General features: G+C 36.4%; 1 protein-coding gene across 1 annotated transcript; it reads left to right on the top strand.

Moving 5' to 3' along the window:
* The first annotated feature begins 17,734 nt into the window (after positions 1-17,734).
* Positions 17,735-18,783, top strand: LOC138902176 (uncharacterized). Its single transcript, XM_070190013.1, has 4 exons — positions 17,735-17,811; positions 17,951-18,187; positions 18,388-18,557; positions 18,662-18,783. The coding sequence occupies exons 1-4, from the start codon at positions 17,735-17,737 to the stop codon at positions 18,781-18,783; spliced, it is 606 nt and encodes a 201-aa protein (XP_070046114.1).
* The last annotated feature ends 214 nt before the right edge of the window (positions 18,784-18,997 follow it).

Raw genomic sequence — 18,997 nt, 5'->3', positions numbered from 1 at the left:
GAAATATTTGGGTATACTGAAAAATTAAATCTTGAATACCGAAATCTGTACCGAAGCACCGAACAACCAAAAATTTCATACCAAATTAATACCGAAAAACCGATACTGAAATACTGAATTAATTCGGTTCAATTCGGATTTTCGGATTTTATGCCCACCTTTAACGAGAACTAAAAATCAATCCAAAAGTCAATCCTCCGGGCCTATGCCTCGGAACCCGACCAAAATTATAAAATTCAAACACCCATTCGATAACGAGTCCAACCATATAAGAATTACCAAATTCTAATATCAATTCGTCTTTCAAATCATCATTTTACATTTTGAAAGATTTCTTAAAAAAATTCTATTTTTTCTCAACTCAAAACACTAATTATAAGATAAAAATAAAGATAGAATCATGGAATATAATAAATTTCGGGTGAAGAACACTTACTCCAATAATTTTCTTGAAAAACTCACTAAATATCGCTCAAATTCGAGGTCTACAACTCAAGATATGATAAAAATGGCTAAACCCTCGATTTGAAAAATATATTCTGTTGCCTAGGCATTTGCACATCGCGATCGCATGTACATTCGCGAAAATATACATGCGATCGCGAAGAAGAAATAATGACTGCCCCAAAAATGCACTACGCGTTCGCGAATGGCTCCATGCGATCGCGAAGAAGAAAAGAACACTGCCCCACAAAAAGGTACTTCGTGAACGCGGATGGCCAAATACGAACGTGAAGAGGAAGTCACTCACACGCACGCGATCGTGGACTGACCATGCAAACACGAAGAATAAAATATAGCAAGTCAACAAACACACTATACGATCGCGGCTAACACTACGCGATCGTGAAGGATATGGCGATTACACACCAGAACTTCAGCATTCCAAAACATAAGAAAATGGTCCTTAGCCCATCCGAAATACGCCCGGGGCCCCGGGACCCCATCGAAACATACCAACAAGTTCCATAATGTAACACGGACCTGATCGAGGTCTCAAATTATATCAAACAACGTCGAAACTATGACTCGCACCACGAATTGAACTTATGAACTTTTAAATCTTTCAACTTCTAAAACTCGCGTAGAAAAATATTAAATCAACCCGGAACGGCGTCAAATTTTACATGCAAGTCCCAAATGATATAACGGAGCTAATCCAACTCTTGGAATCGAAATTTTACCCCGATATCACCAAAGTCAACTCTAGGTCAAACCTCTTAACTTTTCAAAAACTTCAACTTTCCTATTTTCGCTGAAATGCTTCAAATTATCCTACAGACCTCCAAATCCAAATTCGAACGCACGCCTAAATCCAAAATCACCAAATGAAGCTATTGGAATCATCAAAATGCCATTTCGGAGTCGTCTACACAAAAGTCAAAACTCCGGTCAACTCTTACTGCTTAAGCTTCTAAAACAAGAATCCTTCTTTCAAATTGACCCCGAATCATCCGAAAACCGAACTCGACCACACACGCAAGTCATAACACATAATACAAAGTTTCTCGAGACCTTAAGCCACCGAACGAGACGCTAATTCTCAAAACTACCGATCGAGTCGTTATATTCTTCCCCTTTTAAACAAACATTCGTCCTCGAACGTGTCAAGTACCATTCCAAGGTCGTCAAATCACTGAGTGAACTACCATACATACACCTACGTGTGATCCCACGTTACCCCAATCCACATAGGCCCGATGACACCATCCCAACTGAAAATTATCCCTTCGACCCACACTAGTAAACCTTAGAATCAATTTTCTCATCATCCAATTATTTCCAAGAGACCCGATTCCTACATCAACACAATGTATCAGCCTCAACCAAATGCAACAACTTATGCCAACACCCACAAAATACAACCACATGACGTAACACATCAATTAAGTTGGCTAAGAAAAGAAAAACTGTAAATGTTCGATCTGCTCTTCTTCTTATTTTCATGGGGTTTACTTAAATTCTTTTTTATAGTTATTTATATTGGAGTAGGATTAAATTCATATTTATGTTGAAAAGTACGCCAAAAAATGTCACATTAGGGATAAAACATTTCCTAACAAGACAATTTCATATATGGATCTTCGAAACCAAAACTTATAAAAGAGTAGTTAGCAACAGTGGCAGATCCTCAGTATGATATACAAGTTTAGAGGAACCTAGTAGTTTGTACTCGGACGCTATTTTTATATCTGTAATTATTTGACAGAGAACTCTATTATTATTGTAAATTCTATTTGAAGTCGATGAAGGAACTCATAAATTTTAAATTTTGGATTCGCCTCTTGTTAGCAACTTAGCATTCTACCAAAATTCTTATTGGTGGGGTCTGCGTTATTCTATAGACTAGGGGTTTTATAGCACGTGGTTAAATTAATGAGTTGCCAAAGTTTAGGATATGATTAATTAATAAAAAAAGAATAGTATGTTTTTTTTTGTTGTTTTCAGTGTGGGTAAATGGGGACAGAAATTTTGTGTCTAGTTCTAGGAAACAGATGGAGTTTTGGCACACGGGTGCTACGCACTTTAGCCACTTTCAACTTTCAAGTACGAATATATTCCAATTGAGAATTTGTCGGTTAAATAACTTTAATGAATTGTGTAAAATCCTAAACTTCTATACATTCATAGAGTAAAGTTATTATATTATCGTGTTATCTAAGAATTGAATTAATTACCTGAAAAACTGAAATCTATCGAGAAAAATTATACTAAAAAAAAAGAGCAACTCAATGTACAAGGTCTAAGGAAGAGCCGCATCCAAGGGTGTGATGTAAACAGCCTACCCTAATGCAAGTATTAGTGGTTGATTTCACGACTCGAATCCATGACCTATAAATCACACAAAGATAACTTTACCGTTGTTAGAAGACTCCTTTTCCGAGAAAAATTACACTGATAATTTAAAATAATTACACAATCATAAGTTAAATCCAAAGTTAAGTTTTTATAGTATACTTATTATGAACATTAGTTGAAGGTAGAAAGAGAGAGTGACAATCTCTAAGGGCTGATACTGGATAATTAATCCGAAGATTAAATTTGAGACTTATCTCATATTTGGTTGGGATAAAATCGCGGTATAACTAATTTCGGGATTAGTTATCCCGGAATATTAGTATTTTTTTTATCCCTATAGGAGGATGAGATAATTAATCCCAAGATAAATAATTCCGAAATAATTAATCCTGAGATAACTTATTTCCAACCAAACGACCCCGAAGCTCCAACATATTTACGTGTGAACATCAGTCAACTATACTGTTCGACATCACCTACGTAATACATCCTATGTCATGGTTTCCACAATATTATTCTCCATTCTCATTGAAAACATGACATAGAATATCATCTTTCTCTCTTTATTCTTCAATTTGTTTTCTCAAGGAAAGAGTAAACAAATACCAAATCAACTACCATCAAAGATTATGGTATGATGAATATGATCTTCCTACCCAATGGCGTATTTTGTTAGTGGTATCACAATTTTATAATGTAAACAATAAACAATGATCTCTATAACATCATATTACAAAAAAAAACATAACTCTTAATCATATTAATAAAACACAACTCAATTATATTATTACTCTTCTTAATAAATTTTTATTTTTTGAAATGTATTCAAAATAACCTTAATTACTAGAAATATACTAAATGTACTTTCATTTTTATAAAAGGTGTTATAAATCTGTATTGCTGTAATAAACAATTAAATCATTAAACTTTCTAAAATATATAAATAAAACAGAAAGTTAGTAATACTTGTTTAACGAAATAAATTCTGAAAAAATAGTATAGGAATAAATCGAGCCCACTGAATACACAGTGTGTCCTTAAGAAAATTATTCCCCTCAAGTACCCGAGGTGCTGGAATATATCCTCCCAGGATAGAACGATTTAACTCACCGGAGTGTTGGTATCAAAAACGCCAGTGAACAGCGAGCCACTCGAAAACTGTAAAATACACTGAATTTTTTGTGCAGAAGAAGAAGAAGAAGATCAGAAAATTTCGTAAGGAAAGATTCTGGGATTCAAAGTATATTTATAGAGTTGCTGGCATTGTTTCTGAAAAGGTTTGCAACCTTTCAGAAACAGCCATGGCTGTTGGAACAGGTTGTTTGAAATATTGCGGGAAAACGAATTTAAAATAATCCAGGAAAGAAAACGGGCCTGACCGAACCGAGTTGCGGGTCATGGGTTATTCCGAATTGAATTTTTCGTTAATTATTTATTTAATTAATTAAATAATTGAAATAAATTTTGTCCAAAAAGAATAATCAATCAATCTTTGACCGAATCCGAATCCAAATCTGAAGCCGAGCCGAGTCGAGCGAGCGACAACGACGACGCGAGGCTTGCCTCCTTATTAACTCTTTAAGAGCTAGAAGAAGAGCAATTATATATATACCCAACAAAAGCCTTTTCTTCCTCCAATATGAGACAATGTCCCTTTGCCAAGGAGAAAAACTCAAATATTTTATTTTTTCTCCATTTCTCATTCACCCTCTTTAAGCTATACAAGCTTAAAATCCCAACAATCCCCCACATGAATGGGGAATGGCTATAAAATAAAGGAATGCACGGACACATGTGTGTTTTACATGCAAGAATTAATTGCATCTGGATAAGTAGGTTTTCCTTTGAACTTTCCGTAGTGAACTTATATCGGATATACTCGGTCAATCGGTAGATTTGATATCTTTGAACCGTCGAGCTTTGTTGTATACCTAGACAACATAAGTCACACAATCAATCCTTAACCATCTATGGTTCGCACGGTTGTGTTCGTTTCAGCCATGAACACCGTCTTGTTTCATGAGTGCTTAGAGAATGGGCCTTTACTTTCATTTCCCTTGAAGCGGCTTACACTTCACACACACATAGGTTATTTCTAAATGTGTAATCCTATAGACACACTATCTGGTAATATCTTGCCAGACTTAGCAAATCATTAAAAAACCTTTAAGCTTTGTTGACTCATCAAAAAGCCTTAATGCTTTACCTCGATTTCTGAACATTGTCTTCATTACGAGAATGGGTTGAGTTATTTGACAATGTTGAACCGTCATTCATAACTTTGTTTGATCTCTTTAAACCTAGCTCATGGGATCTCCAGTCTGCTAGGTAGAGTTACCACCATGATGACTTGTCCTAGACCTTAACCCCATTCCCTTTGATGATCTTTCAACTGCCTCTCTAGATAGGCCTTTTGTAAGCGGATCTGACACGTTATCTCTTGACTTTACGTAGTCAATTGTGATAACACCACTAGAGAGTAGTTGTCTAACGGTATTATGTCTCCGTCGTATATGACGAGATTTTTCGTTATACATAACGCTCTCTGCCCTGCCTATTGCCGCTTGACTATCACAATGTATACAAATAGGTGCCAAAGGTTTGGGACAAATTGGAATATCTTCCAATAAATTCCGGAGCCATTCAGCTTCTTCACCGGCCTTATATAAAGCTATGAATTCAGATTCCATTGTAGAACGGGCGATGTATGTTTGTTTGGATGATTTCCAAGACACTGCTCCACCCCCAATTGTGAAAATATATCCACTCGTGGATTTAACTTCAGATGATCCAGTGATCCAATTTGCATCACTATATCTCTCGATCACGGAGGGATATTTGTTATAATGCAAAGCGTAATTTTGGGTATGTTTGAGATACCCCAAAACTCGTTTCATTGCCATCTAATGTATGTGATTGGGATTACTTGTAAACCGACTCAGTTTACTAATAACACATGCTATATCTGGTCGTATACAATTTATGATATACATCAAACTTCCCAATACTCTTGCATAGTCCAATTGTGAGTCACTTTCACCTTCATTTTTTTGAAGTGCATAGCTCACATCAATTGGAGTCTTGGCAATTTTGAAATCCAAATACTTGAACTTGTCAAGTACCTTTTCAATGTAGTGAGACTGTGATAATACTAGACCTTGTGAGGTCTTGTGAATTCTGATTCCTAAAATCACATCAGCAACTCCTAAGTCTTTCATATCGAATTTGCTAGCCAACATGCGCTTAGTAGCATTTATATCTGCCATGTTTTTGCTCATTATCAACATGTCATCAATATATAAACAAACAATGACTTCATGACGTGGAGTGTTTTTAATGTAAACACATTTGTCGCACTCGTTGATTTTAAACCCACTTGCCAATATTGTTTGGTCAAATTTGGCATGCCATTGTTTGGGTGCTTGTTTAAGTCCATAAAGCGACTTAACAAGTTTGCACACTTTCTTTTCTTTACCAGGAACCACAAAACCCTCAGGTTGTTCCATGTAAATCTCTTCCTCTAATTCTCCATTTAAGAAAGCTGTTTTAACATCCATTTGATGGATTTCAAGACCATACACGACCGCTAGCGCCACTAACACCCTAATAGATGTTATCCTCGTTACTGGCGAGTAAGTGTCAAAGTAATCAAGGCCTTCCTTTTGTATATAACCTTTAACAACAAGTCTTGCCTTATATTTGTCAATAGTGCCATCAGCTTTCACTTTCCGTTTAAAGATTAATCAATCAATCGATCTTTGACCGAAGCCGAAGCCGAAGCCAGCCGAAGCCGAGCGACGACGACGACGACGACGGTGCGAGGCATGCCTTCTTCTTAACTCTTTAAGAGCTAGAAGAAGAGTAATTATATATATACCCATCAAAAGCCTTTACTTCCTCCAATATGGGACAATGTCCCTTTGTCAAGGAGGAAAACTCAAATATTTTATTTTTCCTCCATTTCTCATTCACCCTCTTTAAGGTACACAAGTTTAAAATCCCAACAAAAGGCACCAAACTATCTCTCAAAAACTCATAAATAATCTGCGAATGTTCTTATAGAAGTTGCAACAACCTTCAGACTCAAAAGATATTAAATAATTTATTGTCTCTAGAGCAGATGTATTTAGTTCTTGACCCATTGTTTTATGTTTTTGTTTAATTAACACCGGGAAGCTTGACCAAACGAACTACCCAGCCGATTATGTCAAGCGGGGTCACTTTAAAAAAATTATACGTTTGTTAGGTTCTGCATTTTAATAATATATAAGTATTTCATAAAATTTTCCGACGAAGCGGTGTCACGTGACACCGCTTCGCTCAAGATAAATCCACCCTTATCGTTACCCATAATATAAGCGGTCTCTAGTTCGAGTTAAAATGAAGAAAAAAAAAATCCTTTAGGGAACGCTTTCCTTTTAATGGGCTTACGCAATTCAAAATCACATTAGTGTGCCCCAATGTAATTATCGAGCACCAGCTGGGAAACCCATTCAGAAAGAACACTTTGGTATAATTTATATTTTGTATATCAATATCGTATTGGGGTTTAATATTTTTAGAAATTTAGATATTATGAGAAATACACATATAATTGAAATATGACTTTTATGATATTTTTTGTCCCCGCGCGAAACGTAGACAAATTCACTAGTGTGTATATATATATATATATATATATATATATATATATATATATATGGGATTCACTAGTGTGTGTATATATATATATATCTTTATCAACCAAAGGTCTAAAACCCTCTATTGGGCTTATACGTGGCCCAACTTCTGGAGAAGCTGGATCTTCATTGGAGCAATCTTTGGGCTTTTACGTAGTTATACGGGTCAGCCCAAGCTAACTAAATATTTGCAATTTTGTAGTAAGCACTAAGCAGCATTATACCTGATTGGCAGAACCAATAAAGGACTCTATGCCATAAAGAACATGACGATGTATTATGCATTGACGATATAAAAAAATTAAATTACGTTGGTAATTTGATGGTATAAAAAATTTCCGTTGACGAATAGAATATCTAAACTGTGGCGGGGGACTTTCATTTTATCGAAGGGCTTCTTTCGCCTTTTAGGTCTTTCTTGCGTCTTGCCGGGCATCTAAGAATACAAGAATTCTTTAATTAGTCAATCTTGGTACCGACTTTTACTAAATCCGCATTTCCGAATCGTCTCTTTTATGTGGTTAACACGGGGCCGAAAGGTTTGACGCACGTTCCTAGCTTTGCCCGAAATACTTTGGACCAGCTCAATCTAGGAAGTTCAGAGGCTAGGAGGTATGGTATAATTAAAATCCTAACCGTAATAACAGTCTAGGCCACACATGAAGTAGCTAATGAAGCCAAATACAAAGAGACTTGAACATGTCAATTATAGAAAACATTATTTGATATCACAAAATCATTTGCTTAAATTTATTTATGAGTACAAATAATATGTGAAGTTGCTTGAACTGCATATATACGTTATTTATTTTTGTTATACTTTCTCTTTACTGCATTATTTGTTTCATTTCTTAGTTCTTTTCTAGGTTCATTCTGATCAGTGGCTAAATATATCATGTTAGAGTAATTGGTGACATCTCTTATAAAATAAATACATATGCAACTAGAAAGGTTACACTCAGAGGTAAATTCAGAATTTTAGTTTGACCAGTTCAGTCTTTTATGTTTTTATTACTGAGCTCATACACTTTTAAAATTGTGGGTTCAAATAATAATTTAAAAAATATATTTTTGTAACATATATATCAACGTCGTAATAAAAAATACTAAATTCAGTTTAACTCCTTACATCTAAATTACGAAGGCACAACTTTTACAATTATTATAGGTGCATATATAAATAGTTCAATTGATTGATTTTGTTTCACAAATTTTATGGTAGTCAAGATTTTTCTCTTTACCAAACATGGAACTAGCGAAAAATATATCGGGCCAGCATTTCTCTTAATAGCCACTTTTATCAACTACGACATGATCAATGTATTATATTTTATTTGTCTCAATTTATGTGGTAAATATATTTTTTTGATTTGTCCTAAAGAGAATGATATATTTTCATATTTAAAAATAATATAACTTCCAACTTTTGAACATTTTTTTGTTAAAAGATAGGGTAAATAATCCTATGTCCAATATCTTTTTATGTATCTTCTTGAACCTAAACTCTAGATTTCATTGTTTCTTACCAAATTGAATGCTGGCCTCGATAGCAAACTTAAAATCGGGCAAAATACAAAATCGATTGACTGGCTGAAATTAGTTGCATTCGTAAGTCAAAAAGTATATAAAATATGTATATTTTTTGTATATAATACACACACACACACATATATATATTTTGTCTGCTATTATTTTTGGAAACGGCTAAAAAAATATTTTTTTTTTTTTAAAAACCAGAAAATACTGGAAGAAATGATTGTTTTAAATTTATGTGAATCTTTCTTTTTAGTATATTAATGTTATGACCCGGCAATGAGACAATTATGTGACAGAAAAGGGGTTTGTACAATTATGAGAGAAGTTGTTTTTGAATATTTTAGGTTAAGGTATTGTCACAAAGGAAGTGACTAGACGAATTAATTTATCAGACCAAAAAAAAGACAAATTAAATTTATCATTAAATATGTTTGAATGTGGCATCTTGTAGCCATTCATGGATAATTGGATATTGTAACTACAAGGCCTTGTTGGTTAATTCTCATCCATTTAAATATCCAGCAAACCACAACAAATTAATTAACTAATACTATTATATATTTTAATTTATGTCGCAAATGCTATATTTGAGAAAGAGAAACATTTTGTTGTCTTTTAGTTGCCTTTTGTTTTTAATATGAGTATCATTAATTGAACTTGAATAGGGCCCAAAGACACATAAGGAACAGTTGATTTTCAACAACTTTTAAGTTGGATTATTAATTTGTCATCTGTATGATAATTGATAAAGCGGATGCGTTTATTAGATGCATTACAAATGATTTATTATTATAGTTAAAAATGAGTGCGATCTTAATGATTATATATATATATATATATATATATATATATATATATATATATATATATTGATCCGAAAACACTAGATTACCACAAAAACCCACTAGAGCCAAAAACACTAAGGGGTCGTTCATTTGGTAGAATTAATATATTAGGAAAAATAATACATTTATTAACATGGTAGAGTTAATATATTAGGAAAAATAATACATGTATTAACTTTGGTATTATTAATACATTGTTTGATAGTGTTTTTAACCTATGGATAATGACATGTTATATGTATCTCTGTTATGTTTTGATGATCTAACAAACTTAATGATAAGGAACCTGTTACATATCCTCAAGTACTTAAAGAACAACAAGTCTCAAGTCGGGGACGTGGTTCAACTCTTCAAAGTCAAAGGAACAACAGAGGGAACAGATGGCCACCAGTTCCCTTGGTGACTGTACAAGTCAACTCCCCACAACTGTAAAGTTGCTGCCTGCACACGCAATAGTGCAAAAACAATGCAGCAGTAAACTTTATGGGGAATGCCCTTTACCTAACTTGCTTGCATCATTCATGTGATATCACAAATGAATTATTAACATCAAACAAAGGTAAAAACAAAACACTTCTACATTCAAGAATCGATCAAGCATTCTCTCAAGTGTGTGTCAATCTTGCAAGTGATTCTCAAGGGCATCAAAAACAAAGAACAACATAACAATGGACCAGTTTCCTGTATTGAGTCATTACAAGTCCTTAGTTATGTTGCACCTTTGTTAAAACACTTTACTTGTAATTCCTACTTAGCTTAGTTAGAAGCATTGCGTAGGAAATCTTTGTAAAATCATAAACCTTGTGTTGGTGTCTTGGCTAGAGTTAGTCCAGTTGTAAGCTTTGTAATAAAGTTATTACAAGGGGCTTGTAATATACTTGTTACAAGTTAGTGAGAGATTAAGAGGTTAATTCCTAGGTTACAATAGTTTGTAATCTGAAGTTTACTTAGTAGTGAAGTTGAAATCCTACAAGGGTAGGTCGTGGTTTTTAATTCCGCGAACTCGAAAGTTTTCACGTAAAACTCCATTGTGTCACTTACTTACTGTAGTGTGCATGTGTTATGTGGGAACTTACAGAGAACCTGGTTCTCTATATAGTTTGATGGACCCTTAGTTTCTATCAATTGGTATCATAACAGGTTCTTTCTAAAAGATTAACACCTAGAAATGATCTTCATCATGGCTGCTCCACCAAATTTCGAGGAAGGACAATCAACGTACAAACCACCTAGATTCAACGGCTAATACTATGGTTGGTGGAAAACAATAATGCATGATTTCACCATGGCTAAGGACTCAGAGTTGTGGGATGTAATCTGTGACAGACCTTTTATTCCCATGAAAACTGTTGATGAGGGAATAATTACAGTCCCAAAAATGAGAAAAGAGTACAACGATGCTGACAGAAAGGCTATTGAGAAGAATTTCAGGGGCAAAAGAGATTCTCGTCTGTGGAATCGGACCAGATGAATACAACCGCATCTCAGCTTGTTAGAGTGCTAAGGAGATCTGGGAAGCTCTTCAAACAACACATGAAAGGACAACTCAAGTCAAGCAGTCGATGATCGACATGTTGACAACTGAGTATGAGCTCTTCAGAATGAAGGACTACGAGTCCATTCAGGGTATGCACACTCGCTTCACCTCTATCATCAATGAGCTTCACTCATTGGGATAAATCATTCCCAGGAACAAACTTGTCAGAAAAATACTTAGTGTATTACCTGGTTCCTGGGAAAGCAAGGTAAACGCCATATCAGAGGCAAAGGATTTGCAGAAGCTGGCCATAGATGAGCTCATTGGTAATCTGAAAACTTATGAAATGAAGAAGAAGAAGAAAGACAATGAGAGAAGAGATCCCATACGAGAGAAGTACATGGTCCTCAAAACAAACAACAATGACTCAGGAGGTGAGGATGCTGATATGGCATATCTGACAAAGAGATTTCAGAAAATGGTTCGCAGAAATGGAGGTATCCCAAAGAGGGGTAGTTCAAGCAAGCCAAGAGGGTATGACCTATGTCATAAATGCGGGAAGTAAGGACACTTCATCAAGGACTGCCCCCTCCTTAAGAAAGACCAGTACAAGCACAACACAGACAAATGAGGCAAAAAGAACTAGGTTCCGACAAAAAGTTCAAGAGAAAAGATGTCACTGACAATGTTGTGAAACAAACTCTTGCTGCATGGGGAGAATCCTCCAGCGAATCTGGAGATGATGATGATCAAGGTGACAGCTCCATGATGGTAGTAGAAAGTGAAGCAGCTGAATATGATTCCATATTTTCTCTAATGGCTAAATCAGATGAGGATGGGGAAGATGACGATGAAGTTTAGGTAAACTTTCTGGATATCCAAAGAAATTTAAAATCCTATTCTCGAAAGAAGCTTATATCATTGGCTATTATTTTTATTGATGCTTATCATAGTCTCATTAATGATAAAAATGCGCTAACCACGGATCTAGGAGAAATAGAACACGAGAGAGATGATTTAGTGGTGGTTGCGGTTGATCTAAGATAGACAACTGAGAGTTTAAAAAGGGAAAAAGATATTTTGACTGAGAGAATTGCAAACATAGAGCATGAGAGAGATTTCCTATTGGTAGTAGTTGTAGACCTAAAGGAAACAATTGAGGAACTAAGAAGGAAAAGTAGGCCTATGAACACTCAAAAGGGAAAAGAAGTTGCAAGTGAGGCACATTTTAGGCTTGAAAATGAGCTAAAATAAGTGAAATCTAGTCTGTGTGCTGAGCTTGAGAAAAATAAACAACTTCAAGAAGATCTAGACAGAGTGAAGAGTGACCTAGAAGAATCTTTTATGTGGACCTCATCCTCTGATGCAATCACTGCTATGTATACGAACAGTGGGGGGAACAGGCAGGGAATCGGGTTCCAAAAGGAAAACCCCCCTTACAACCCACACAACAAGTACATTACTGTTTCTGATAACTCGCTCTGCACTCATTGTGGTAACACTGGACATTTCAAGGAAACATGTAAAGCCAGATTCCAGTCCCATCAGAAAAACAAAGTTTTTGCTGAAAAATTAACTATTGCTAAAAATCGGCTCCCTCATATAACAAACATGTATTGCCTGCTTGGACAAAAAGAACTTTGATTCACCTATTTATTCATTACAAGGGACCCAAACTTGTTTGGGTTCCTAAGTCTAATCCTTGATTCTCTTGTGCAGGGAACAATGGAAGGAAGCAGCCAAAGATGGTATATGGATAGTGGCTGCTCGAAGCATATGACTGGAGGCACTAATGATTTCCTTTCACTCAAAGCCCTGCAATGAGGGAGTGTATCCTTTGGAAATGGAAAAAAGGGATACATTCTTGAAGTAGGAAGAGTTGGGAAGTCTCTCACTCACTCAATCAAAAATGTGTATTATGTGAATGGCCTAAAGTACACCTTGCTGAGTGTATCTCAGATATGCGACAAAGGCAACAAGGTGGAGTTTGTGTCAAAAATATACATAGTCACAAACCTTGTGATTGGTGATGTAATCCTGATGGCAAAAAGATACAAGAACATCTATGTCGCTGATTTTGAGTCACTACATAATGGGGATCTTACGTGTCTAAGTGCTATGAATGATGATGCTGAACTATGGCACAAAAGATTGGGCCATGCAAGTTTTACATTGCTGAACAAGTTGGTCAGGAAGGACCTGGTTCGTGGATTGTCTAAGTCAAGCTTCAAATATCACAAAGTGTGTGATGCGTGTGCAAAGGGAAAGAAGATCAGGTCCTCCATCAAACCCAAAAATAAAGTAAACACCTCGAGGCCACTTGATCTCCTCCATATAGATCAATGTGGACCTATGGGAGTGCCAAGTAGACGAGGAAAGAAGTACATTTTTGTCATTGTGGATGACTACTCCAGGTTCACATGGACCCTGTTCCTCAGAACCAAAGATGAGACATTTTCAGTGTTTGCTGCTTTTGTCAAAAAGATCCAAGTAAAGATGAGCCATAATGTTCTGAGTATAAGATCTGATCATGGTACAAAATTCGACAATGCAAAGTTCGACGAGTTCTGTGCTGAAAATGGTATAAGTCACAATTTTTCAGCTCCAAGAACACCTCAACAAAACGGTGTCGTGGAGAGAAAAAATAGGACTCTTGAAGACATGACTAGGAAAATGCTGATTGATAGTGGTTTTGCAAAAGGTTTATGGGAAGAGGCAGTCAACACTGCATGCTACTTAGTGAACCGGTGCATGATCAGGTCCCTCATGAACAAAACCCCGTATGAACTGCTATATGGGAGAAAACCTAAGCTAACACACTTGAGGACATTTGGTTGCAAATGCTTTGTCCTCAACAATGGTAAGGAAGCTCTGGGAAAGTTTGATGACAATAGTGATGAAGGAATATTTCTTGGATATTCATCTCAAAGCAAAGCCTACAAGGTATACAACAAAAGAACTCAATGTGTTGAGGAAAGCATACATGTGATCTTTGACAAAGCACAACACCCTCATAGAAAAGCTGCACATGATAAGGCTGATCAAGATGGAGAGTTATCAAATGTACTTGGTGAAGTTATTAACATGGCAAATGGAAAGGACGATATGATAAGTCAGGTCAAGGAATCAAATGACAATGGCACATCTGAATCTCCAGTTGACATAGAGGAACCTGGTCCCTCAATCATAATAACTGAAGCATAAAACAGAGTTGTGGATGATGTACATGGAACTCCAGCTGTTGAGGTGAGGAACATGACACATGGATCATATGCAGAAGAACCTGGAACCTCTCAAAATGAGATTCAGGTGTCCAACTGGAAGCACAAAAGCTCACACCTTCTTCAAAATGTGATCACCCCCTTGACTTAAGAATTCAAACTAGATCAAAGTCTAGAAACTCACTTGCCTTATCTGCATTTCTCTCTCAAATTGAGCCCAAAAATATCAAAGAATCATTGAAAGATACTGACTGGATTACGGCTATGCAAGATGAGCTTCATCAATTTGAGAGGAACATTGTATGGCACTTAGTTCCTTGACCCGCTGACAGAACTGTCATAGGAACCCTGTGGGTATTTAGAAATGAACTTGATGAGTTTGGAAACACCACAAGAAATAAGGCAAGGTTAGTAGTTCAAGGTTATAATCAAGAAGAAGGAATCGACTATGATGAAACTTTTGCTCCAGTTGCTCGAATGGAGGCCATCAGAATCCTTATTGCCTTTGCATCTCATATGGAATTCAAATTGTTTCAAATAGATGTCAAAAGTTCATTTCTGAATGGCTTTCTGAAAGAAGAAGTTTTCGTCAAGCAACCACCTGGTTTCAAGTTCCATGAGCATCCTTAGCACGTCTTTAAACTTGACAAGACATTATATGGACTGAAGCAGGCTCCTCATGCATGGTATGAAAGGTTGTCCAAGTTTCTTCTAGAAAATGGCTTTACAAGAGGGAAAATTGACAATACTCTATTACTGAAGAAACGAGGAAGGAACTTGCTCATAGTGCAAGTCTATATTGATGAAATTATCTTCGGAGCAACAAATGACTCTTTGTGTGAAGAATTTGCAAGACTCATGGGAAATGAGTTTGAAATGTGCATGATGGGGTAATTGAATTTATTCTTGGGTCTACAAGTTATGCAAACTCCTAGGGGCACAATGATAAGTCAGCAAAAGTACATCAAACAGCTTCTGAAGAGATTTGAGATTGAGAGTTGAAAGATCATTGATACGCCTATTGCCACTACCACTCGCCTGAATATCGATGAACCTAGTTCTCCTGTAAACGATACTATGTATAGAGGCATTATTGGGTCACTTCTGTATCTCACAGCAAGTAGACCAGACATTGTTTTTAGTGTAGAACTCTGTGCCACGTTTCAATCCAATCCAAAAGAGTTTCATCTTAAGGCTGCAAAGAGAATTCTGAGGTATCTCAAAGGAACGCAGGACCTGATTCTCTACTATCCCTCAGGAGATAAGTTTGACTTAATATGGTATGCTGATGCTAACTATGCTGGTTATCTAGTGGATAGGAAAAACACTTCTAATATGGCACATTTTTTGGGTTCGTGTCTAATTTCATGGGCACTAGAAAACAAAACTCAGTGGCCCTTTCAACTGCTGAACACTACTAGAAATTCGGCAAAAAAAGACCAAGGTTGACCGACAAATTTTGGTCGGTCAAAAAATCGGCCAAAAAACCGACCAAAGTAGATTGATTTTTCAAAATATTTTATTTTTTAATTTTTTTAGTTGGTCGGTTTTCTTTGGCCCAAAAATGCCTAAAACTATTTTTGAGTCCCGCGAAATTTATATTTCAAGAAACCGACCAATTTTGGTCGGTTTTTCAATTAAAATAAATAAAAATTAATATTAAAAAAATAACCAAATTGGTCGGTTAATTCGGCCAGTCATTTTAAAAAAACGACCAACTTTGATCGGTAATTTTATTTTTTAATAAATCCGACCAACTTTGGTTGGTTATTTTCATGCAAAAATTCAATTAAAGGGTATAAATCAAATAAAAGACAGTCTTAAAGCAAAATGCACCAATGATCTAATGGTAGAATAGTATCCTACTACAGTACAGACCCCGGTTCGATTCTCAAATGGTGAATCTTTTGATTACATAATTAAAATACCGACCAACTTTGGTCGGTTGTTTTTGCAATATTATTTTTTGAATTTAATTGTTACCGACCAACTTTTGTCGGTATGCCTTTCCGACCTCTAAAATACCGTCCACACGTAAATGGATGTTTTGGACGGTTATTGGTTATTACCGACCAAAGTTGATCGGTTATTTTGGTCGGTATTTACCGTATTTCTAGTAGTAGAAGCTGTGCTCAACTGCTGTGGATCAAGCAGCAACTAGAAGATTTCGGTGTGTTTTCTGATTGTGTGCCCTTACTATGTGACAACACTAGTGCTCTCAACATGGCAAAAAATCTAGTTCAATATAAGAGAACAAAGCATATTTATGTGCGACATTACTTCCTCAGAGACAATGTTGAGAAAGGGCTCATATGCATGAAGTTTTGCAGCACAGAAGATCAAATTGCATATATCTTTACCAAAGCACTTAGCAGAGAACACTTTGAAAAGAATCGCTTGGCACTAGGGTTGATGAAATCTAGCTAGGTACCTGGTCCCTCGATGATTGGCTATGAAATAAATGTATAGGTAAAATAGCTAAAAAGTGTTTTCTGGCAAAGTCCAACTCATCTTTATACCATTGCAGGTAGACACACATGACGATTATTGAGAAAACAAGTTGCCAATGATATCGCATTTTAGTCAAAAGGATGAAGTTTACATTTACAAAATCTATCAGGGAACCTGGTTCCTTTGACACAGGTTAGTAGTTTCTATATACCCCCATCCACATCTTTTTAATGGCTGAAATGGTGCTACGCCATTAGAATGTCAATCTTTCCTTTATCTCTCTCTTTGGAACTCAAGCGTCCTACCCGTTATGAAACGACCCGTCTACCCAACTTGATACCCGTTCCTAACCGGTACCTCACCCCTCTTAAATAACCTTTCTCACGGTCACTATCATAACTGTTCATATCAAAGCCAAATATTTCCTTTTTTTCTTCAAACCAAACACTCTCTTCTTCCATCAAACTCTCACTATCCTTTGCCATGTCTAAAAATCTGGAGACTTGGACTATTCCAATAATCGTCCCCACTGTGTCTTCACCCATTGAAACTCCAGTACTAGAGCCTATAATCCCTACACCATCTAGTCCAAACCCTAAGCTAGAGTCACAAACACATACCGGTTCCTCTCCAACTCAGTCGAGTACTGGCTCTCATAGGAGTCGCAAAACCTTGACTCCCAAGAAATTTCTGGAAGCAACCCCTCATTTTGTCTCGTCGAAAAAAATGGTAGAAGCAGATACAGTGGCGGAAAAAGACAATCAGAAAATTTCTAGTCGACCAATGGAAAAATGTTCTGAGATGTAAGGACTGGGTTGTAACAGTGATAAATCGGCACAAACTACCCCAGGTCTTGACTTGAATGTCGTTGAGTCTACATGTAATGTCCTATGTCTTCTGAGTTTACTTCGGTTTGTAAGAACAAGATGCTATATAGAATAGGTTGTCAATCGCTGCTGAGGGCTGTGTAGTTGGTGAGTATGAAGGCGTGTCTGAAACAAATAGGTCTAAGGGGGAAGGTGATAGTCTACTGGTGGAGGGAAGGGAACTGGTGCCTGTCAAAAATCTGGCACCAGATAGTATTACTGGGGAACTTCCTGAGGGACCTGATCCATCCACACAAGAGGAGCACTATGCTCCTACTTGGGATGAAACTCCTTGTTCTTCTAAAGAACCCAAGTCAGTACTGATCCCGCTCCATCTCCTCATTTTTATGCTGAGCCATTGGCCATTGTTCCTCTCGAGATGAGATCTCCGTCGGAGGAGGAAAATGAAGGGAGTGAAGATGACTATAACAATGTGGCTTTTGCGAGCTTCATCAGGGAAAGGAGTAGAAAGGAAAGTCCCTAGGGGTCAACTTCTAAGAGACCTATCCCTAGGTTGCAGAAGAAGGAAGAACTTGAGTCAATTTTAAGGAAAAGAAAAAAGGAAAAGAAGAAGAAGAGGATATTGGTGAAATATGAAAAAGTTGTAAATAAGAAGATAGTGCCTCATGCACTAGTTGTTGATGTTGATGATGAGGTAGAAGAGGAACTTGGTTCCTTGGTTCGTAAGTCCTCAAAGAAACTTAATGTTCCAAAGTCCAAAACGGAGTCATTTGTGAGTGAAATGGTTTTGAGCAAGTTTGAGGGCAAAAAATCTTATGAAACGTAGCTGAGAAATCTGGTGAGAGAGTGGTTGAGGATTCTGGTGACAAAGTGGTTGAGGAGTCTGCTGAGAAGGTTTCCAAGAAATCTGCATACAAAGGAAATAGTGTAAGAAAATCAGTGAAGTAAAAGGCTGGTGCTAATGTGATGACCCAAAATATCATCTTTAAAGTTAATAATTAATTCTATATTCTAAGACCTCAAAAAACACTATTTATTATTACTCGACTTACGTGCGCAGTCCGTAAAATTTTTCGGAAAGTTTTTATGTGAAAAGTGGATTAAAATATGAATTAAGAGCTTTAAAACTCAACTAAGTTGACTTTGGTCAACATTTTGAGAA

This window comes from Nicotiana tomentosiformis, chromosome 12 (genome assembly GCF_000390325.3).
Source record: "Nicotiana tomentosiformis chromosome 12, ASM39032v3, whole genome shotgun sequence".
NCBI classification, from domain to species: Eukaryota; Viridiplantae; Streptophyta; class Magnoliopsida; order Solanales; family Solanaceae; genus Nicotiana; species Nicotiana tomentosiformis.
This window is presented reverse-complemented; position numbering and strand designations above follow the sequence as displayed.